The sequence below is a fragment of the Nuphar pumila genome, chromosome 5 (assembly GCF_984573655.1).
Source record: "Nuphar pumila chromosome 5, dmNupPumi1.hap1.1, whole genome shotgun sequence".
In the NCBI taxonomy this organism is placed as follows: Eukaryota; Viridiplantae; Streptophyta; class Magnoliopsida; order Nymphaeales; family Nymphaeaceae; genus Nuphar; species Nuphar pumila.
This window is the reverse complement of record NC_143253.1, coordinates 43,841,031-43,865,243: the sequence shown is the minus strand read 5'-3', so window position 1 is coordinate 43,865,243 and position 24,213 is coordinate 43,841,031. Positions and strand designations below refer to the sequence as shown.

General features: G+C 37.6%; 1 protein-coding gene across 1 annotated transcript in view; it reads right to left on the bottom strand.

Annotated features, from left to right (window-relative positions):
- Positions 1–11,614, bottom strand: part of LOC149837471 (proteinaceous RNase P 1, chloroplastic/mitochondrial-like) — a 61,345-nt gene extending 49,731 nt beyond the window's left edge. Inside the window, exons 1-3 of the mRNA XM_090007388.1 lie at positions 10,538–11,614; positions 10,154–10,249; positions 9,848–10,029 (exon numbers count right to left, since the gene is read on the bottom strand). Coding sequence (XP_089863514.1) covers positions 9,848–10,029; positions 10,154–10,249; positions 10,538–11,500 — 1,241 coding nt within the window. The 5' untranslated portion in view covers positions 11,501–11,614. The remainder of the gene's footprint in view (positions 1–9,847; positions 10,030–10,153; positions 10,250–10,537) is intronic.
- Between the last annotated feature and the right edge of the window lie 12,599 nt (positions 11,615–24,213).

Genomic DNA, 24,213 nt, shown 5'->3' with positions numbered 1-24,213 from the left:
TAGGAGCCATTTTGGGATAAAAGGTCGATCGGAAGTCGTACATTATTTACTATGCCAGTAGAACCCTCTCTGATGCTCAGATGAATTACACTACTATAGAAAATGAACTAATGGTTGTAGTATTTGCATTGGAGAAGTTTCAATAGTATTTATTGGGCTCTAAAGTTGTGGTTTACTCAGATCATGTCGCCCTGCGGTACCTGATGAGTAAAAATGACACAAAACCGCGACTTATCCGATGAATTCTACTATTACAAGAGTTTGATCTCGAGAATCAAGATAAGAGGGGATGCGAGAATCTGGTAGCAGATTATTTGTCCAGAATGATAGTGGAGTCATCCATTGATCAGAAACAAATAGATACTCGTTCCTGGATGAGCAGATCTTGCATGTTAAGTATCTTCCCTAGTTTGCTGACATCATTAACTATCTGGTGATTGGAAAGCTCTTTGTGCATTGGAGCAAAAATGAGAGAGATCGATTTTTGGCACAGGTGAACCACTATTTCTGGGAAGACCCAGAGTTGTTCAAGTTATGCATTGACCAGATGATTCATAGGTGTGTCACAGAAGAGGAGATTGAGTCAGTCTTGGCCTTATGCCATTCTTTATCTTGTGCAGGACATTTTTCCAGTCGAAAAATTGCAGCAAAGGTCCTCCAATCTGGATTTTGGTGGCCTACATTGCATAGGGACTCGTATGAGTTTTGCAAGCGATGCTTGCGGTGCCAACAGACAAGGAGCATCTCCAAGAGAAACATGAAGCTCCTGCTCCCCACCTTGGTTGTAGAGATTTTTGATGTTTGGGGAATTGATTTTATGGGTTCCTTTGCACCATCGTTCGAATATGTGTACATTTTGATAGCGGTGGATTATGTGTCAAAATGGATCGAGGTCGTAGCCATCCGAACCAATTATCATAAAAAGGGGCTTAAGTTCATTGAGTTCCTAGAGTTGTAATTAGTGATGGGGGTAAGCATTTTAAGAATGTACAAGTTGCTTCCTTTCTTAGGAAGTACTCAGTGCATCATAGAATTGCTACACCCTGCCATCCACAAACCATTGGCCAGGTCGAAGTCTCTAACAAAGAGATCAAGCGGATTTTGGAAAAGACAGTCAGATCAGACTGCAAGGATTGATCTCAACGCTTAGATTGTAATGTCACATATTTTCACACTTAGTTAAATTTGAGATTTTCAAAAATTTGGCTAAGTCTGGGAGAAAAATCGTTTAAACCTCGATTTTAGATTGATGTTTTTGAGTCTGGGTTTGACCCAGGTCTCATCAACTAGGTCTAAACGAGCCAATCAAAACGTGAGAAAAAGTTTTATTTTCGACCTTTAAATTCGAGAGAAATTTGGGTTATTTTAAGGAGAAATTTGATATTTGTGTTATATGTCGTTGGATGCGTCTCAGAATTCTGAGCGCAACGATATTTTATTTTTCTTGATTCGACTACGGTTAAGCCGAAAATCGTGTTTTTCTAAAAATTGAGCAGTTTGTCGGGTTGGACCTAATTTTGGATCGGACTGGATTTGAGGGATTTGATCCAAATTAATATGAATTTGGACTCTATCCAGGACCCATGTTAATCTGGGTTTGATCCAGTTCAAAACCCATTTGGATTTCAAAGATGGATTTGGATCTTGGATCCGGATCCAACTCTAAATCCATGCCCAACGATTTTTCCAACTTTAAATTCATTTAAAACCTTTAAATTAAAGTTTAATTATGTTAAGAAGCCTCCCACATTATTTTGGTAATTTTGGAAACTTTCATAAATTTATTTATAATTTAATATTAAATAAATAATTAATTAATTTAATGTAATTCCGAAATTATATTTTTATGTTTGTTTAGGACTCTTGCAAGAGCTCTTAACCATCTCTAGAAACATCTAGGAAGGTTGAGAGACTTAGAGTCCCTTTTTAAACCAAGTTTTGAAAAGTCAAACTTGGAGAGTTTTAAAAAAATTGGAAACAAAAGTGAGAGAGTCTTAATAAAGGAAGGCTCTCTATCTCTCCAGCACATTTTAGAAGGGGCAGGAGAAGGAAGGGTGACCTCTCCTATGGGGCCTATAAAAAGACCCTAAAAAAGAGAGAGAAAAGAGAAAGAGAAGGAAAAAAAGGAGAGATAAAGTGAGGAAAAGAAAGGAAAAAGGAGGAAGAATATGAAGAGTTTGGGTCGTCTCTAACCATTTACGCACGTTTTTCAATATCTACCATCGTTTTCTTCATCTCGGATTCATGGTACGGGTCCTTCTCTTGTTTCGGATGAGAAAAAGAGTATGGATTTGTATTCCATGCAATATTTTCGATAAAAATCCATGAGAGTAAACTTGACTATTTACTCCAAGATCCATGGTTAAAATTAATGTATTGGCATTGTTTTTGAAATTTATTTTGGTGATACATATATATATATATATGGGAAAGCCACTGATCTAAGGTGTCAGTGCTCCAAAGCAATTTTTGTACCAGTGGATGCACATGTTAAAAACAGAAATTTTGTTTTGGTTCTTGCTCACGAAGGACCCACTTATATCGTTACATGATCCATGTCAAATTTGCTGTTATGGATGCACATGAAATCTTGAATGCAGGAATCCATATACGTATGTTTTTTCTTTTATTGTATGGCAAATCTGTTAGTGCATGCATGATTAAGTGTATTTGAGCATACACATAAGCACTTAAAGCTTTAAACCCTGTTTACGTATAGGCACATCTGACAGCAACTTTTATCAAAAAAAAAAATCTGGGTTGAGTGGTTCGGCAAGGACTGACCTGGGTCCTGCTCAGCTTAGCCGAGTGGCTGGGCTGGTGCAGGCCTGGCAGACCTGCCAGGCCAGCCACTCGGCTTGGGCTGGTGGTTTCCCGAACAAAAAAAGAAACAAGTTTTAAAACAGTGGGGCCTAGTCGACCTACAGTCGGCTGAGCCATGGGCGTCAGCCCCCAGCCGACTGGGTCGGCTAGGTGGAGTTTGGCTCCGTGCTAGACCCAGTCGACCAGTCGGCTGGGTCCTGTGTTCTAAAAAAATTATATATATATACGTGACAAAACATGTGTTGTGGATTTTGAATTTTTAAAAGTTTTGCAAGGGTAGGTATTCTAGAATCTAAACACATGTTAAGGATACATATAGGTTTCATATGTGACTTTATGCTAAATGCGTGCATAAGTGAGGGTTGAATAAGCTCATGAAACTTGCAGTTATACTTGAAAATTTTTCCAGATTTGCTATCCATAATATATTCAGCCTTTGCATGTAAAGAATAATATGTTTTACTTTTCGGTATTAGATACACTGTTGAATCAAAGCATTATTGCAAGACCCCATCCTATGCATGTGTATACCTTAATTTGATATGTTTGGCACTTGCGCCATTACTTGAATATTCACATGTTTAATTAAAATGGATATTTCATGAAAGCTTGCATGCAACATGAAACATGTGAATTAAGGCATGCATCGGTCATGAGTGTGTGTATTGAATGAAAGCATGCATTGAACTTGAATACATGTGCACTCATGCATATGCCTATGAATTTTATTATTTCATGTGCATCTCAAAAGGGTTTTGCATACATGAGTGTGTGTTGGAAAGCATGCGGAAGGAATGAATATTGGCATTTAAATGATGATTTTTGCTTATGAATGCATTGATGATCAAATGGGTCATCGGGGTTGTGTGAACCTTGAGGATGTGTTGCTCTTTATTTTAGTTGTTTTATGCATTACAAAAATCAAATGGGATATTATTGTTTTTATTGCATTGTTCCATGATGCCACGGGCTGTGGTTCCGTGAAGAGCTTGGCATGCTGATTTGCAAGCATTATGTTATTAATTCTGCATGTTGATTTGCAAATATAAAAGAGATGAATTAATAACAAGATAAAAGAAAGTAAAGAACAGTATAATTTATGTTTCCTTGATGTCCCTTCTTTAGTGTGGAAATCTTGGATATTGCGGTTTTAGAGAAACCGCGAGGATACTAAAACTTTGTGTGCGTTGTTGTTGCCCCTTAACTCGATATTGAGGTTCTTGTCCTAGCCACGGTTTTAGAGAGAGTCTGTCACTTTGCCCGGAGGTGGTGTGTAGACACAACTGTTGTTTTAATATACCAAGAAAAGTAGTACTTGTAGATGCTGATGACTCTGGTGTCCCGAAATTAGATGCTTATTTCTAATGTTCCGATGGATGGTGTTGTTTCATGATATCGGTCGAGGGCTAAGTTTGGAATCCAGTAATAAAATATAATTTGTGTGCTAAGTTACTCTAGAAACTCACTTGACCTCCAGAATTCTTACCCGTTTTGAGTATCCGCGGGCAATGGTAATTAAAAAGAGGAACTTAAATTGTGTGCATTTAATAGGGACATGCATATGAAAAGAAAACTCTGATAAAAGATAATAATTTATCCATGCATTACATTGAATCATGCATATTCTTATTATGCATTAGATCATGCATATTTACTTGTTCTCTTACGTGTGATATGTTGGTTAATGCATGATGTTGTTCCTTAATGCATGATAAATGTCTTTAATACTTAAATTGTGATCCATGTTGTTATTCAATTATTTTCTCATGTTTAATAATTGTTCCCTATTACATAAATAGTTAATTGAATTATGAATTTGTCATAAATGCATCCCTCTAAAATATTGTGTGAATCTTATTTATATTATTTGTTCTTATTTGTTTCGTTAGAGGGACCTGTAAGTAGGATTCTTTGGATTCTAACACCCTACGTTTTGTGTTTTTCGCAGCCTCAGATGCCTAATAGGGAGGACTTGCTTCTAAAAAGAGTCATGAGAGGACTACACGACTGCAGAGCAAATTCTTGGAACGGCGTGGCTTTTTCTTTTTGCTTTCTTTACTTTTTATTTACTTATGTCTCAAATTAAGGAGGAGGGTTGCGGTAGGCCTGTGACAGCCAGCATAAAAACTTTGTCATATCCTATGAAAATGAACCAATATGAGAATTTCGTTGGGGCGTTCCCTACTGAGCGACGCGCTGTACTCTCTAGGCCCGGAGGCAGTGATAAATGTGCAAGGGTTGCTAGGTCGTCGCCCAGAAGCGACGCGTCACACCGGCGCCCGGGTGTGGTGTCAAATAGGCAAGGGTTCCCTCACTTTGTTGGACGGGTGGGGGTAAAGAAGTTAGTCCAAGACCATAAAATTAGGTTAGCCACTTGGAACATAGGGTCTTTAACTGGTAAGTTGGTAGAGTTAGTAGATGTTATGTGTAGGAGAAAGATTGATATTTTATGTCTTCAAGAGACCAAATGGGTAGGTGAGAAAGCTTAAGTGATAGAACCTTGGGGATATAAGATTTGGTATACAGGAATAAATAGGAATAGGAATGGAGTAGGGATTGTTATGAGTCGTCAGTTTATAGATAATGTAGTTGAGGTCCGTAGGAAGGGTGATAGAATTTTACTTATTAAATTAGTATTAGGTACGGATATTATTAATATTATTAGTGTTTATGCACCTCAAGTAGGTTTAGATGATTCTATTAAGCATCAATTTTGGGAAGATTTAGATGGAGTAGTACAAGAGACATCTTATGGAGAAAAGCTTTTCATCGGCGGTGACCTTAATGGACATGTAGGCATTAGTAGGGATGGATTTGAGAATATCCATGGAGGCTATGGTATAGGAGAAAGAAATGAAAGTGGAGAAAGGATTTTAGATTTTTGTTTGTCCTATGATATGATCTTAGCAAACACTTGGTTTAGGAAGAGAGAGTCTCACCTAGTAACATTTAAAAGTGGGGTTAATACGAGTCAGATAGATTTTTTCTTACTTAGAAAGAGAGATAGGGGTTGTTGCATCGATTGTAAGGTTATACCAGGAGAAAGTGTAGCTACACAACATAGAGTCTTAATTTTAGATCTTAGAATTAGACAATGCCGCAAAAGGGATAGACATAGGATAGATCCTAGAATTAAGTGGTGGGCACTGAAAGGAGCTAAACAAGGAATGTTTGTAGAGCAGGTAGTTAAGGAAGTTGATTGGTGTCTCGAGGAAGATTCAGAATCAATGTGGAATAAGATAGCGGGTGGTACGAGAAAAGTAGCTAAGGAGGTATTGGGTGAGTCTAAAGGCGGTGCACCACTAGGTAAGGATACATCATGGTGGAATGAGGATGTCAAATTAGCTATTAAGGTTAAAAGAGAGTGTTATAGAAATCTAAGTAAGAGTCGTGATAATGAGAATTTGGAGAAGTATATGATAGCAAAGAAGGAAGCTAAAAAAGTTGTTCGAAACGCGAGGGCTAAGGTATATAAGGAGGTTTATGACAAGTTGGATACCAAAGAAGGCGAGAAGGATATTTATAGGCTTGCAAAGATGAGAGATAGGAAATCGAAGGATTTGGGTATGGTTAGATGTATCAAAGATGAAACGCAAAGGGTTTTAGTCAAAGATGAGGAGATTAAGGAGAGATGGAAAGATTATTTTGATAAGCTATTTAATGATAGTCATGCTCAAGATCTTGGAGACTTCTCCATTCCTTTTCATGAGATAAATCGTGACTTTATGCGCAAGATTCAAAAGAAAGAAATTGCAGAGGCTTTGAAGAAAATGAAATCAAGAAGGGCAGTTGGCCCAGATGGTATACCTATCGAGGCTTGGAAATGCTTGGGAGAGAAAGGTTTAGAATGGTTGACAAATCTTTTTAACTTGATTTGGCGAACAAATAAGATGCCTAATGAGTGGAGGAAGAGTACTTTGGTGCCTTTATATAAGAATAAGGGTGATATACAAGATTGCACAAACTATCGTGGTATAAAACTCATGAGTCATACTATGAAACTTTGGGAGAGGGTGATTGAGTCTAGGTTGAGGAAGGTTGTCATGATATCGGAGAATCAATTTGGTTTTATGCCTGAAAGATCAACTATGGAAGCTATACATCTTCTTAGACAACTTATTGAAAGATATAGAGAGAGGAACAAAGATTTGCATATGGTTTTTATTGATTTAGAGAAGGCATACGATAGAGTACCTAGGGACGTTCTCTGGTGGACAATGATGAAGAAAGGTGTTTCTCTCAAGTACATTAGTATAATTAAAGATATGTATGAAGGAGTAGTAACCAATGTCCGCACTTGTGGAGGGGTGACAACCAATTTCCCGATAACGGTTGGGTTACATCAAGGATCTGCTTTAAGCCCTTTCCTATTTGCAATAGTGATGGATGAGCTTACGAGATCAATTCAAGAAAATGTACCGTGGTGTATGTTGTTTGCTGATGATATTGTTTTGATTGATGAGTCTAGAGCTGGGGTTAATGCTAAGTTAGAATTATGGAGACAGACATTGGAAGCTAGAGGTTTTAAGTTGAGTAAGAGTAAGACTGAATATATGGAATGTCGGTTTAGTAAGCAACGAAGTAGTGATGGGAGTGTAGTGAAGCTTGGTGAGCAAGATATACCGGTGAATGATTATTTCAAATATTTGGGATCCATCATTCAAAAGTATGGAGAAATTGATGGAGATGTAAATCATAGGATAAAGGTTGGGTGGATGAAATGGAAAAGTGCTACTGGAGTGCTGTGCGATCGTAGAATGCCATTGCGGTTGAAGGGAAAGTTTTATAGGACGACTATTAGACCCGCTTTACTATATGGTACGGAATGTTGGGCTGCCAAGAGACATCATATTCAAAAAATGAGTGTAGCTGAGATGCGGATGCTTAGATGGATGTGTGGAAATACAATAAAAGATAAGATTCGGAACGAAGAGATACGTAAGAAGGTAGGTGTTGCACCCATTGAAAATAAGATGCGAGAGAATCGTTTACGGTGGTTTGGACATATTCGGCGAAGGCCTAATGATGCTCCAGTTAGAAGGTTGGAGAAATGGGAAAATATATTAGTTAAAAGAGGTCGGGGTAGGCCTAGGAAGACTTGGATGGAGATGATAGGAAAGGATATGAATGCTTTGAACCTCACCGAGGACATGGCGTTGGATAGAAATGATTGGAGGAAAAGGATTCATGTGGAAGACCCAAAATGAATTTCTTTTTTGGTTCATATCGCTGACCCCAATTGTTTTGGGATGAAGGCGTAGTTGTTGTTGTTGTTGTTGTATGTCTCAAATTATATGCATTTTAATAAATAGAGTTTGGATTGGTTTGATATGAAAGATGAGTATAAGATCCCTTGTGGTGGTGGTTGTGTTTTAACTGTAAGGCTTCAGGTCTCTGGGAATGTTTTCGCACTTGTTTAAAAAAAAATTATCACTTTTCCATGGGTATCAATTGGGGTTGTTACATAGATGACGCTTTATGGGCATACAGGAGTCGCCTTTAAGACCCCAATTGGCATGTCCCCCTACCAGTTGGTATTCGGAAAGTCATGTCACCTCCCTGTTGAGTTGGAACACAAGGTCTATTAGGCTATTAAGAAATTCAATTTCGACATAACCTAAGCTGACAAAGAATGCAAGCTTCGGTTAAGCGAACTCGAGGAGTTGCGTAATGATGCACACGAGAGTGCCAAAATCTATAAAGCTCGAACCAAGGACTTTCATAACAAGCATATCTTGAGGAAGCAGTTCGAGCCTGAACAGAAAGTTTGGCTATTTAATCGTGACTCCAGCTTTTCTCAAGGAAGCTTAGGTCAAGATGGGACGGTCTGTTTGTAGTTCAGGCTAAACAAGGTTCCTCTCCTTCTTCCAGTTTCAAATCTTCCTCTTCCTGCACTCTCTAGCTTTGATACCATGTTAGAAGATGTTAGAAATAAGAGGAAAGAGGTTAGGGTTAGAGGAGAGATAACAAAGGAAGGAGAGAACAAAGTTTCTCTTTGTTTATCGAGAATGAGAAGAAGACTCATAGAGGGTTGACCCCCTTTAGTACAGCATAAAAGTAAAAACAATGAAATGACTAGTATGCCCCTTCTTTATAGGGTACCTAGATACTAACTTATACAAGACTACTTTACATAACACTATGATATACTATATTACATAGACTTTCAATAAACAAAACCTTTTTTATGAGATATTTTTTTCACAACATAAGAGGATTTTTTTTAGCCTACATTTGTTTTTCTTCTATAACCATTAAAAATTTAATTTACATATTTAAAGAGAATCTTAACTCTCATATGCAAGATGCCATGATACAACTGTCAGCATTGCATCAACTATCCGATCCACTGCATTAAAGAAAAGTATGATCTATGTCACACAGACGTTTTACTTAGCATGTATATCCCATGTCAACAAAACACAACACTCAAACACTTTGTGGACACAGTCAACATTGTGTCATTAAGTTATTGATTTCCTTTTACGAACTTATTTACTTGTTTTGTATTCCTTTGAGTTATTTCTCTTTTAAAATTTGCCGTTAATTATATTACATTTCAGTTTCAATTTAGTTTCATTGTTTGATGTTTCTAATTATAGTGATTTAGAATTATTGTTTTATGCATGAACACTGACATACATATATCTGTGTGTATATGGCCGTGTTAAGTGACCTAATTTTTTAGAATTATTGCATTGTACTGAGCGTATCCTGATCGTGTCCCACTCCCATATCCGTATCCATATGACATAGATTATGATAGTTGAGTATTGAAGCCTCTCCCTGGATTAGAGCTATCCACCTTTTCCAGTGGGGTAAATGGTGCGTGACTAAAAAAGGTAAAAAACAGAAACACTAAAAAACCATGGAATAGATTTTTTCTTTTGAAAGTCCTTCCGTCCATGCTGCCGAGAAATTCATAAGAAAATTCTGGCATGTCCACAATATTAAACTTAATCCCTAATAAGCTAGCCAAGGATGTTTGAGCTACACATAAAGAGGTAAAGGATTAAGAACTAACCAATCATCATTTGAACCACCAGGGGTAGCATAGAGTGCACCGGATCTCCGCCAGTCCTCTATCAACTGTTTGTTCTGTGGTTTGTCTGCAACACCACCCTTTAGACGCCGGCTATGCAAAATAATGAGTGGCAATTTCTTTGATGGACTCATTTCACGTAATGCATTAACAACAGAGTTCAACTGCCATAAGATTGTAAAATGTAAGTCTCAACTAAACAATCTCAAATTTTGGCATCCAACATATCACCAAAGGAGATAGTGATAACAGAATCAAAGCCAATGCGAGCGGTGGAAAACCTCTTACTTGGAAGAAGGTGAAACCATATGAACCCTGATTGAACAGGCCCACATTTGCACCGTCAACTACAGCATCAAATGGTCCATTCCTTGCAAGCCAATCCTAGAAGAAGCATCGCGTAAATTAGCTAAACTTGAACTCCATAATTCAAAAAAACAAATATATCACTGAGCTTGATAATATCTTATTGGTTGCTGCATTGCTCAAAAAACCGACCTTTTCGTGCATTGTTAGGAATTATTCATATAACACATGCCCATCGGTAAATTGTGGTGTGGCAATGTTCAACAACTGGAAAAAATAGACTTATAGCATGAATTCGAAATCCCCAACGTGAAGAAGGGTCAAGCTAAAGAGATTTTCAGCCACATTATACGATATAAATTTTACCTGAAACTTGGTGAAATTTGTCTTAGCTTCCCTTTTGCAAGCCAAATCCGCGAGCGACTTTGCAAAATTCTGAGTCTCGACAGGGTCGATATCGACCGTGACCAGCCGCTCTCCACACGCCCTGCAGATGCCGTTCTCATCAACCCTCGTCCCCACAACCGTCCACTCCCCCTTCCCCAACCAACCCTTCCCGTGCCACCCACCTCCCCCAGTAACAACCCCCTTTCTGACCTCCTCTGCGTCCAAATCCTCCACTCCAATCCCGGCAGCCGCCTCGCTCCTGAACCACCTCTCCGCTATTTCCGCCGTTGAATCCGACACCACCCTCACCGTCCCCCTCAACCTGTGCAGAAGCGAATAGACATTCTCCCCCTTTCCCGCCTCCGCGCTCGCCTGCAGCAGAGCGGCGAGCTCGCCCTCCTCCGGAAGAATCCCGACCTTCGCCATATACTCATCGACCTCATACGCCTTCTCCACATTCCCGACGCTGCAAAACCCCAGCAGGGCCGGGCCGAACGATCGGAGGCGTGGCGCGAGCCCGGACTCCGGCATCCGCTTGACTAGGTCGAAGGCGAGGTCGAGGTCTCCCTTCTCGGCGGCGAGGCGGGTGACTGCAGTGATCGTCGCCTCGTTCGGGGGCACGTCGTCGGCTTGCATTCTGCCGTAGATCTCGAACCCGCGCTCGATGATGGCCGCCCGGTCGAGCGCCCCGTCGGCGGAGGCCGGGAGGGAGCAGAGATAGAGGAGGGCGTTGTAGTGGTAACTGGAGAGGGAGAGGCCGGCGAGGCGGGCCTCGTCGTAGAGGGCGACGGCGGAGGCGCCGTCGCCATTCTTCGAGCACATGTCGAGGCGGTGGCGGAAGACGCCCTCCGGCGTCTCCCGGCGCGCCTTCTTGCGCTGGGTGTCGCCGAAGCTAGCGGTGGCCGACGAGGACTGGGTGCCGGAGGAGGCCGCGGAATTCATGACGAGCAGCGGAGCGGCGAGGTGGACCGTGGCGCGAATGGGAAGACGGGGGAGTTTGAAGAATAAGATTTGGATCGGTTCTCGGTAGGACAATTGTCCGGTTTGATCCGCTTATGGAATGGAATATCGTCTATGACGATTTACGAGTACGAAACGTTTGCTGCGAGTGGTGGACTGATAGGTATTTTTGTTCGCAGGTGCGAAAGAGTGATATTCGGGTTGGATCCACGTGGATCCAGATCAGGTTTCAAGCACAGAACCAAAGCGCTTTGGGTAGAGTGACAAAGACAGTTACAGAACGGCAAAACAGTGGCAGCCAAATTATCGTGAGATTTTGAAAATTGTATTTTTTCTTAAAATTAAAGTTGATTCAATTTGATTTTAGTAAAATTAGCATTCAGAATTGAATTTATGAAAAAATAAAATTTAATAAAAATAATTAGTAAATTTTATTAAAATAAAGTCGAATATGATTTCAGGCAAATTTAAAATAATTTGATTATGTAATATAATTACAATAAATTTGTATTAAGTTTTAGGTACATGAAATCCAAAATAGAAAATAATATTAAGTAGCAAATTAAATTTTTATGAAATGAAATTTTTTATTTAATCAAGCTTTATAATTTAGTAGAGGTCATCCTAAGTGGCACATGAAGTTAAAATTGTCATTCTTAAATTTTAAAAAAAAACAAGGATTTTTAAAACTTTCTAAAAAATTAAAATAGGTGAAACTAGTCCAAGTTTCCATGTATGAGAAACACTCCTAAGGGGGCGTGTTCCATCCTATCCTAGAAGGTTGTTTAGGAACAAAGATGGATATATATATATATATATATATATATATATATATATATATATATATATATATATATATATATATATATATATACATTATGGTAAGTATGAAAGAAGAAAAAAAAGTACAAATGAAAAAAAATAGCAAAGATTGCTTGCCAAACAAGCAAGCTATGTTTTTGAAATTTAGTAAGAAGCTAAACAAAAGTGTGTGTGTGTGGGGGGGGGGCGGGGGGGGTTCCAGCCTATGTGGACCCCCTTTTGCTTGGCATAACTAGCATATTATATGAATGTATACATAAACCTAGAGTTAGCTAAGTAAAAAATAATAATAATGCATATAAACCTAAGTGAGCGCCTAAGAAAATTAAGAAAAAGAAAGGAGACCCTTAAAGCGTTGAGATTTAATCTTAGCCTTTAAGGTTAAAGGAAGAGAGTGGATATGAAAGAGTGGGAGGGGCTCACGCCCCCACGCCCCCCATTTGCTATTTTGTTTTTTTTCTCATTCATCTCTATCCCCATCTTCCTTTCCTTTTTTCTTCTATTTCTTCCTTCGGTTTCTTCACAAAGCAAGGAGGACCAGACCACATGTTGAACCTAGGCTGAGCATAGGGCTGCAACCACAATACAAAAGAGAGAAGGCAGATCGAGTAGAGAAATCAGTCTTTCGGCGATCAAATTCATTATTTTCACAAAAAGTAACACTACAAGAAAATACGTTGTTAGCGAAGGACTTTAGCGACGGAATACTTCTGTCGCTAGTTAGCGACGGAGTAACGAGCAAAAAAAAATTCGTCGCTATAATGAATGAAGTCTACGAAAATAGCGATGAAATATATTTTGTCGCAACATTCGTCGCTAATTAGCGAAGGATTTTGCGATATATTGTTTTGTCGTAACAGCCGCAACATTTGGTGACGACATTTGCGACAAAAGATTTTTCGCCGCTACTTAGCGACGGACAATATGTTGTCGCTAGCTTCGCAAATTTGATTTATGTTGGCTTAGCAACAGATTAATTCTGTCGCTAAGCCCACGCTAATTTTTGAATAACCTTAATTCCAGCAGATTTTCCTTTTCTTCTTTCGCTGCTCCCGCTCCCGGCGTTCGCCCGCTCCCGTCGTTCGCCCACTCCCACCATTCGCCAGTCCCACCGTCCGCAGGCCCCGTCGTTCGCCGCCGCCCGGAGACAGGTAAACGAGGGGGTCCCCCCCCCCCCCCCACACACACACACACACCCACCCCACACACACGTTTTCCGACAGGGGGTCGACCCCCTGCTGTTCCGGCTGGGGGTCGACCCCCTGCTGTGGGTTACCCCCCTGCCTGTTCCGGCATGGGGTCGACCCCAGCAGGGGCTTAACCACTTGTTGGAATAGGCAGGGGGTTAACCCCCTGTCGGAACAACAGGGGGGGGGGGGGGGGTCGACCCCGACAGGGGGTTAACCCCCTGCCTTTCTGGCAGGGGCTTAACCCCTTGCCGGAACAGGAAGGGGGTTACACCCTGCCGGAATAGGCATGGGGTCGATCCCCTGCCTGAACAGAGCGTCAGTTAATCCCCTAGTTCCGTAAGGGGGTTAACCCCCTATGTTTCGTAAGGGGGTCGAACCCTTGCCGGAACAATCTCTTTTTTTTTACTTCATTTTAAAACAGCATTTTTTTGTGCAGATTTTGCAATGGAACCAGCTTGTGCTCAGCCACCTGTGATAAGTAAGTGACAAAAACAATGCAAATCAGGTAAATATATGTGGTGAGTAAGTGATGTAAGCGTATCACATGTTATTTAATTTATTAGATATAACACTTTATTGTTCAAACACTCACTTAGTTGTTGATATTTAGGGTTGCTTTGTTGGAGTTCGGATATCATACTGAGCATGATTTTAATGTATGAATATGGAATTGTTCTTATTTTTGGAATACGAAGTCCATGATAGGCATGGTAGTAGTTAGTGAAATATTGAAGTGTGTTTGTTGCAGGTACATGTTTGCCATTTGTTTGATATGAATGATTACGATGTATTGCAATGTTTGATGTAATTGTATCCATACTTGCATGTAGTTACTTTCAATTTGATTATGACTTCTATGTAAAATTGTATAATGAAAGCATGCTTCAAATGATTGTATCGTGTCATTAATAGTTTGCACATGAAAATATTAAGTTATCAATGCATGCATCAAAATTTGATATTTTCTTCATCGTAACATTTTGATTGTTCTCTTTTAATTTGTTAGGTTATTATTCGTAATATCATAAGAAAATGACTGCAAATCGTGAATAGATGTACCGTAAGATAGTGGACAATGAGTTATCGCATGAATATATGGATGGTGTTGAAAGTTTTATTGAATTTGCAACGACAAGTGTTAGTACAGTAGATCCCACAGGTCAGATTAGGTGTCCCTGCAAGATTTGTAAGAATAATCGATTTGTAGAACCTCATAGCGTTAGACATCACCTATACATGAAGGGTTTTGTGAGTGATTATCAGAACTGGATGTTTCATGGAGAAGAATTTAGAAACGGTTTTGATGCACGGGTGAATATGGTGCACGATAATCCATATACGGATTTGATATTTGATGTCGCAGGAACAGAACTGGGTTATGCTATGAGTTCTAGTGATGTAAGAACTGTTGTAGATGAAGAATCATCAAACGATGCAGCTAGTAGATTTTATGATTTACTTAAAGATGCTGATGAGTCACTTTGCAATGATTGCGAGAGTCACACTATCTTGTCTGCAGTTCTTCAACTAATGAATTTGAAGTCCGAGTATAATTTGAGTCAATCATGTTTTGATCGTTTGTGCATGATTGTGAAGAGTATGTTGCCCAAAGATGAGAAATTGTCACAAAATTTCTATCGTGCGAAAGTTATGGTCAACGCTCTAAGTATGTGTTACAAAAACATTGATGATTGTCCAAATCACTGCATGTTGTATTTCAAGGAGCAGGAAAACAACATATCATGCCCGTTATGTAGGCATCCTCGGTTCAAGCCAAAGACAAGAGGCAATGGTAGCACAAGATCAAAGGAAGTTTCATACAAGTCGCTCTGCTACTTTCCTATCACTCCTAGATTGCAACGATTGTATATATCTTCAAGGACAGCTAAACACATGAGATGACATGCAAATAAAGTTCAACACGATGAAAACAAGATCATGCATCCTGTTGACGATGAAACTTGAAAGCACTTTGATCGTATTCATCAGAACTTCGCAATGGAAGTGCGAAATGTTAGACTCGGTCTATTTACAGATGGATTTAATCCATTTGAGGGTAGATCAACTCCAACTCATGTTGGCCAGTATTTGTAACTCCATACAACCTTCTACCAAGCTTGTGTATGAAACGTCCAAAACTTTTCTTGTCTCTGTTGATCCCTGGTCCGACCTCACCTGGCTAAAATCTTGATGTATATTTAAGGCCATTAATTGATGAACTAAAAGTACTATGGGATGACGGTGTTACCACGTATGATGCCCACAAAAAAAAAATTCAACATGAAGGTCGTTGTTCCATGGATAATCAGTGACTTTTCTGCATATGGTATGCTATCTAGTTGGAGCACATATGGAAGGTTGGCATGTTCGTACTGCATGGAAGATTCCAAAGCTTTTAGATTGAGGCAAGGAAGGAAGCCTTGCTGGTTTGAGTGCCATTATCGATTTCTACCCAACGACCATTCGTTGCGACGATAAAAGAATATGTTTAAAGCAGACACAACTGAAATGGAAGGTCCATCTTCAAGATTGTCTGGCATAGAGATTCTAATAAGATTGCGATACTTTCCAGATGTATTAACAGATGCCAGCAGTCCTATACCCTTTCGTGGATTTGGGAAGGATCACAATTGGACGAAGAAATCTATTTTTTGAGAACTATCATATTGGTTGACCCTATTGATACGACATAATTTGGATGTGATGCATGTGGAGAAAAATGTGTTTGATAATGTGTTCAATACAGTAATGAATGTTAAAGGGAAAACGAAGGATAATCTGAAGGCTCGTATGGATTTAAAATTAATATATAAAAAACCAGAATTAGAACTCAAATAATATAATGGCAAAGTACTGAAACCAAAGGCAAAGTACGTGCTCGGACCTGATCAAATAAAACATGTATGTCAATGGTTGAGACAATTAAGATTTCCAAATGGATATGTCTCTAACATTGCTCGGGCTGTGAAGATTGACGATGGACAGTTATATGGGTTGAAGAGCCATGATTGTCATATCTTTATGCAATGATTGATACCCCTAGCATTCCATGATATGTTAGACAAACCTATATGGGGGGTATTGTATGAGTTGAGCGGATTTTTCAAAACATTATGTGCATCGGAGGTCGTAGTATCAGATGTAAAGAATCTTGAGGATTCTATCATCACCACTGTTTGTCTGCTAGAAAAGATATTTCCGTCAGCATTTTTCGATGTTATGAAACATTTGATCATACATTTGCCATATGAACTAAGGGTTGGTGGCATTGTGCAATATCGATGGATGTACCCATTTGAAAGGTATATATTTTTTTATATTTGTCTATTTAATGACAGATATTTAAAATTTGAAATGTATATTTTTGTCAGGTGCATGTTCGACCTAAAAAAAACGTTTGTAATAAAGCAAGAGTAGAAGGCTCTATTTGTGAGGCGTACACTTTAGAAGAGATTTCAAATTTCTCATCTATGTACTTCCAACCTCATATTCCAACACGTTACGCATGCCCGCCCCATAACGATGATGGAGAACAAGTAACTGTAGCTGACACGCTATCGATATTTCAACCACTTGGGCATGCATTTGGTAGTTGCCGATCAAGGCTCTTGACAGATTGAGAGCAAGACACAACACACATCTATATTCTTTTTAATTGCTCAGCGATCGACCCATACATTGAGTAAGTATATGTAGACGCAACACAATTATAAAACCTTTTATGTTCTATACGTGGATACATGACTCGGTAGTATAAGTATTTGTGCTTTGCAGACGATTTGATCTGGAGTTGCAAAGAGAAGTTTCACATCTCACTGATGCAGAAGTACAAAAAGAATATAAAACTAACTTTGTGGAGTGGTTGAAACAGTTGGTAAAGAAGCTAACATAAATTTTGTACTTGTAAACAACACTAAGTTACTTAATTGGTCGCAATCACAATCATTGTTTTTGTCTGTGCGTAGGTCCACCATGGTGATGTTAAAGATCAAGGAATATGTGATTTAGAAAATGGTCCGACCAAAGTTGTACAATGCTACAATGGGTATATCGTAAATGGCTATCAATTTTATACAAAAGATTACGGTATAAACAAATCAATGATGAATAGTGGTGTGTGTGTCAAGGGTAGCAACTACGGTGAAAATGAACATGATTACTATGGTGTTATAGAGGAAATAATGGAGTTGACTTACTTAGGCATAAATAACATGGTAACTTTATTCAAGTGTCATTGGTTTGATCCAACTGCAACAAGACTCGATTAAGCTTCATACATTGTGGAGGTGAATCATAAATCCAGGTTTGGAACATATGAACCATTCATATTAGCCTCACAAGCTCAACAAGTTTATTATACTTTATATCAGAGTATAAAAAAGTCAAATAGAAATGAATGGTGGGCAGTTTGCAAGGTGAAGTTCAAACTATACCCTGAGTATGATATGTTATAGGAAGATAAGTTAGCTGAAGACAACGATTACTATCAATCAGATGATCTCTATGACTTTGCTTATGGTCACGATGTTGCGCATGATATGCATGTCATATCTTCATTGGCTGATAAAACATTCATAGAGGCATGTGATCCAAATGATGTACCAAGTGGATGGGTAAACAATGAAGAAGAAGAAAAAGAAAGTCAAACAAGTGACAACGAAGAATTCTCAAGCTAGTGAGCAAAATTTTGTAATACAAACCTCTATTTAAATGCATTGCTATACTTGATGTGAATAATTTGAATTATTTGAATGTATTGTAATACTTGATGCGAATGAATGAGTTGTATTGCAATACTTGATGTGAATGATTGAAAAATTTATTTGAATGTATTGTAATACTTGATATGAATTATTTGAATGCATTGTAATACTTGATGTGAATGATTTGAATTATTTGAATGCATTGTAATACTTGATGCGAATGAATGAGTTGTATTGCAATACTTGATGTGAATGATTTGAATTGTTTGAATGTATTATAATACTTGATACAAATAATTTGAATTATTGCAATACTTGATGTGAATGATTTGAATTATTTGAATGCATTGTAATACTTGATGCGAATGATTTGAATGCATTGCAATGCTTGATGTGAATGACTTGAATGCATTGCAGTACCTGATATGAATGATTTGAATGTATTGTAATACTTGTTGTGAATCATTTGAATGTATTGCAATACTTGATACAAATGATTTGAATTATTGCAATACTTGATGTGAATGATTTGAATTATTTGAATGCATTGTAATACTTGATGTGAATTATTTGAATGCATTGCAATGCTTGATGTGAATGACTTGAATGCATTGCAGTACCTGATATGAATGATTTGAATGTGTTGTAATACTTGTTGCGAATCATTTGAATGTATTGCAATACTTGATGTGAATGATTTGAATTATTGTAATACTTGATGCGAATGATTTGAATGTATTGTAATACTTGATGTGAATTATTTGAATGTATTGTATGACATATGTTATTTGTTAGAATATGGTTCATGGAGGTTACAGTGGTCGCTCATTCAGTAGTAGCCAGACCCAGCCTTCATCTTCACAGACTCCTGTGATAGGTATATCATTTAACTAATTGGATGCTTGATTAATTCAAATGCGCATTCTGAGAATTTCTAACATATTTTTTTACAGATGATGTTTCGCCTATACACGACCCACCTACACTAGTTAATCACATAAGTCAGGAGCCAACACAGGAAGTAGGGTCTTCTGAGTCTGGCACAAGAAGACTCATTCGAATAGTGTATATCGATAATCGACCATAAGTATTTCATTTTCAATTATTATATATCTTATAAATATTTTATATTGATATTTACTGTATACCAATTCATGTCCAGCACGAGGTTTGAGCCACAAGAAGTAGTACCAGAGATTAGGAATTCACTTCTTCAATAACTACCAGGACCGGTTGCTCAATGAAAAGAGTACTCAAAGGAGGTGTTAGACAGATCGTGGTCCTCATTCACGATATACAGTTGTTTCTCATAGTTAATGTGTTTCATATTTAATTTTTTTAAGTCATGTCTACTAACTTTCTGAAAATATTTGTAGGCTTCAAATCGCTTCGCAACTACGGTGGAAGAAAATGATGCAAGGAAGGTGTGGCAGAAGGTGACTGTCAATCGATTTGCAGACATGTTGCATAATATGAAGACTGCAGCAAAAAAAGCACATGACGTAATAGATGATCCACTACAGTGGAAGGGTCATGACCCTATTACTATCAGGAAAGTTTATTGGGATGAAATGTGCGATAAGTGGGCGGAAGATGCATTTCGAAATCGCTCTGCGAAGGCTGCACAAAATCAAGCGAAAATGCCCGAAGCCCATCTACACACAGGTGGATCTAAGACATTTGGGAGCCACTTGAAGAAAATGGTAACTCATCAATATATAATATTAATTTTATAAGTATTATTGCAAACTTATGAACTAAATCTTTTGTCCTTTAACTTTGCAGGAAACAGAAAAAGGATACATTGTATCATATAAGGATGTGTTTGTTGAAACACATAAACGGAAGACCACGTGAGACTTTCTATCAGAGAAGGCGAGAATGACAACGGTATGTATTTATTCTATTAATAATCATTGCAATATGCAAGTTATCATAATGTTATCATTAATTATTAATGCATACTTTAAACATTATTTTGTAGGAGGCATATGAGCAACAGATGGTAGAGCGATATGGAGATGACGCTACTCAGCATCCATCATTTGATCCTGCAGCATGAGTGACTGCAGCAGGTGAACCCAAAAAAGGTCGCGTGTTCGGGTTTGGGAGTAATATGAACACTTCACCAGTTATTGCTTCTTCCAGTTATGGCTCACAGACTTCTTCCACCGCCATAAGCTCCAAGCAGCAGCCTATTCTTTCCGGTGATGATGTACGTCAGATCATTAAGGACACACTGCATGACTACTTTCATGACACTGTCGCCCCCTTTCTCCGAGATGAGTTCAATCGTTTTTTACTGAACAAGGGATCTTCGATTGCAGATCGCTCTCAGGTATAATCACATATTCAATTTTTTGTCTGCCTTAGAACACATATGAGCATAATCGAATCACATATATAACTTTTTGCCTGCCTTAGAGCACATATGAGCATAATAGAATCACATATAGAGTTTTTTGCCTGTCTTAGAGCACATATGAGCATGCTATAATCACATATAAAGTTTTTTGCCTCACATATGAGCATGATAGAATCACATATAAAGTTTTTTTGACTTCCTTAGAACACATATGAGCATGCTATAATCACATATTCAGTTTTTTGACTGCCTTAGAACACATATGAGCATGTTATAATCACATATTCAGTTTTTTGACTACCTTAAAACACATATGAGTATGCCAAAATCACATATAGAGTTTTTTTACTGCCTTAGAACATATATCATTCATGATAGAATCACATATAATGTTTTTTGCTTTGCCTGCCTTAGAGCACATATGCGCATGATAGAATCACATATAGAGTTTTTCTGTCTGCCTTAGAACACATATAAGCATGCTATAATCACATATTCAATTTTTTGACTGCCTTAGCACACATATGAGCATGATCGAATCACATATATAGCTTTTTGCCTGCCTTAGAGCACATATGAGCATGGTAGAATCACATATAGAGTTTTTCTAGTTGCCTTAGAACTCATCTGAGCATGATATAATCGCATATAAACACATATAATTCATGATAGAATCAATATAGAGTTTTTTGTTTGCCTTAGAGCATATATGAGCATGATAGAATCACATATAAAGTTTTTTTATTGCCTTAGAACACATATGAGCACATGATAGAATCACATATAGTGTGTAATTTATTTCATTATATTTTGTTTATCAATACTGACTGTTTTTTTCTTGTGTAGGCTGCTAACGATAATCAGTGTAGCGGAGCTGAAGGGACATATAAAGGCAATGAACAAGAAGACGCACAAAATCTTGGCGATGATTAGAGAACTGTGTTGAAGGAGTTCTATTTTTTTTTTCCAAATTGTAATTGTTGAATTGTGAATAATTAAACTTTTTAATTTTAAGGTAGAACGATTAATTGTTGTAGATTCCTTTTATATGTAATTTGTTTTTTATTTACAGGAAATATAAATTGTACAAGAAATATAAATTGTACCGTTCTCGGTATTTAATTTTCAAATAATTATTTTTATTTTTTTTCGTGTTTGTGACAGATGTTTCTGTCGCTATGCATATAAATCTAGCAACAGCTTAGAAACGGATGTAAATCCGTCGCCAACCGAGGTCGTCATTTAGTACTGACGGATTGGCGACGGAATACGTCACTTGTTATTCGGTCGCAATTAGCGACAGACCGGGCGACAGATTTATTCTGTCGCCAGTTAGTGTCGAAAAATTCACGACGTAAGCATACCGTCGCCTCGTCGTCGCTAAGCCGGTTAGCGACGAAATGTGGTCGTCGCTAATCCACTGCTTTGTTGTGGTGTAAGCTTTTATTCTTTACTAGTAGATCAAAACGTGTATGTGATCATGCAGACATTTTGCATTGTTATTCATCTTATTTCATGCATGATCTAATAAAAAATCACTTTAAAAATCTATTTTTATTGTTAGTTTTGAGAAACCGTATTGAAATTGAATTTATCGGAAAATCACGTATTTCAAAGCTTATCATGTGTTTTTAGTGTTCTTATTAGTTTTAAATTTTCTTAATTATATTTTAATTAGGTTATGTTTGAATTAGCCAATATTAATTAGTGTAGAAAGTTATATTTTTTTAGAAAAACACATTTTTCATAAGAGACTATATTTTGAAAATTAATAAAAATCTTTGGACTCTTTTTGAAAAATTTGTTTTAACCTAATTAGAGCATTATAAATACAACTTTTCCAGCGAGAGAAGACGTTTTTCCATATTAGAGTTCACGCCCCCTCCTTGTCTCCCTCTTCTCTCTCTCTCCCTTGCTTCTCCTCTCTTTTTTGCCGATTCTTTCTCTCTTTGTTCTCCGCTTCTTCTTCTTTTTCTTCAAACTTTGAAGCCTTTCATCATCGGCAACTTCTTCTTCTTCGTCGGGGCAGCGTGGATATAGCTGGATTGACCATATTCTTCTTCTCAGCCCTTCTGTCGAAGACGGACGAGTAGGTACGCCTTTTTCTTCTTCTTTTCTTTACATAGCATTGCACACATCATTTTTATTTTTCCACAGATTCATGGCATATAGCGTAATCTGAGTTTATTGCATTTAGTTTAGCATATTTGTTTCAGCCATTTTAATCAAAAAGAAAAAGAAAAAAATATGTATATCAAATCGTTTGTTGGAGTAGTGCATTATGTAGTTAGATTTTAAAAGCTTGGTTAATCTTAGAGTAAGCAGCCTGCGTGTTATATTTTTTGATAGTTCATAGCCTGCGTGAATATTTTTTTTAACCAACATCAAGACGCTGGCTGTTCACGATTTGCATTAGCTAAATTTTGTTAGTTGTTTCTTTGCATTGTGTTTTAGTTTTCTTTATTTAGCCTATTACATATAGTGTTTTAATGTTTTCTGAATCAGACATTTTTTACTTTATTGATTTCTTCATTAGTTTGTAATTACATCAGTCGTTAGTTCACACATCATATTCAGCACTTTTTTTATTATTATTCAGCGTTTTTAGCTTCAACATTGATTCAGGCCAGCATTGTTTTATCTGTTTATTTTAGATCATGTTAATTACATTAGTTCATGATAATAGTAGTTAATATGCAGGTTCCATAGTAGTTCTTGTTAAAATTCTGGAGCAGCTAGTAATTTCTATTCAACAACATCAGAATTAATTATTCTATGCTATGTGGTTCTTTAGAATAAGTAACGTAGTTTTTGTTTTCTGTTAGTTCCAGCTTTTATTGTTAGTTCATTTGTTTGTTTGGTATTTCATAGGTTACATTTTAATGAGTTTTGCTTAGTCGTTAGGTAATTCAGCCCAGATAATATGTTTTTTGTTTGTTTTTAATACTTAGCAAGGGCTATCATGTTTCCTTATTAATAGTTACTGCAGATAGGTATTTAATGCAGTTCAATATTTACATTAGTTGGCAGCAATAGATTAGATTAAATGTCATGTACGCATGTTGTTCTTTGTGTTTTAGTTCACGTTTTGTTTTTATTAAATTAAAATTGTTAGTTTGCATGATAGTTTATATTTTTATTAATTATTTCAGTTCAAGTTAGCATTACGATGATTATTGATTAGTTAGCATGCATCGTTTTAGTGAATTTGTTCCCCTTGGTTACATGCCATTAGCCGCCTAGTTGATTTGAAGACCGTAGTTGCATATTCGAATAATTAGCATTCTCTTGAATTAGCATATTAGATCATTTAAGTAGTTCATAGATTAATTCTTTTATATGTGTTTTTGTATTTTAGACCAAGTTAGTTCCTGAATTCATTTCACGTTTATTAGTAGTTACACTATTCCGTCTTTTAGTGAATAGCACTTTGTTAGAATAGTGGTTAGATTCTTGCTTTTTGTTGATTTTTAAGTTTAGATTTAGTATTAGTTTTCTTTGTTTCTGCTGCAGTTTGTTTTTGTGTTCTTCCAAAGAAGGACGTGCGCTGAGATCCTCTCAAGCCCTCAAAAGTGCTCTCAAAGAGCCCTCAGAAGGCAAAAGAAAACATGAATT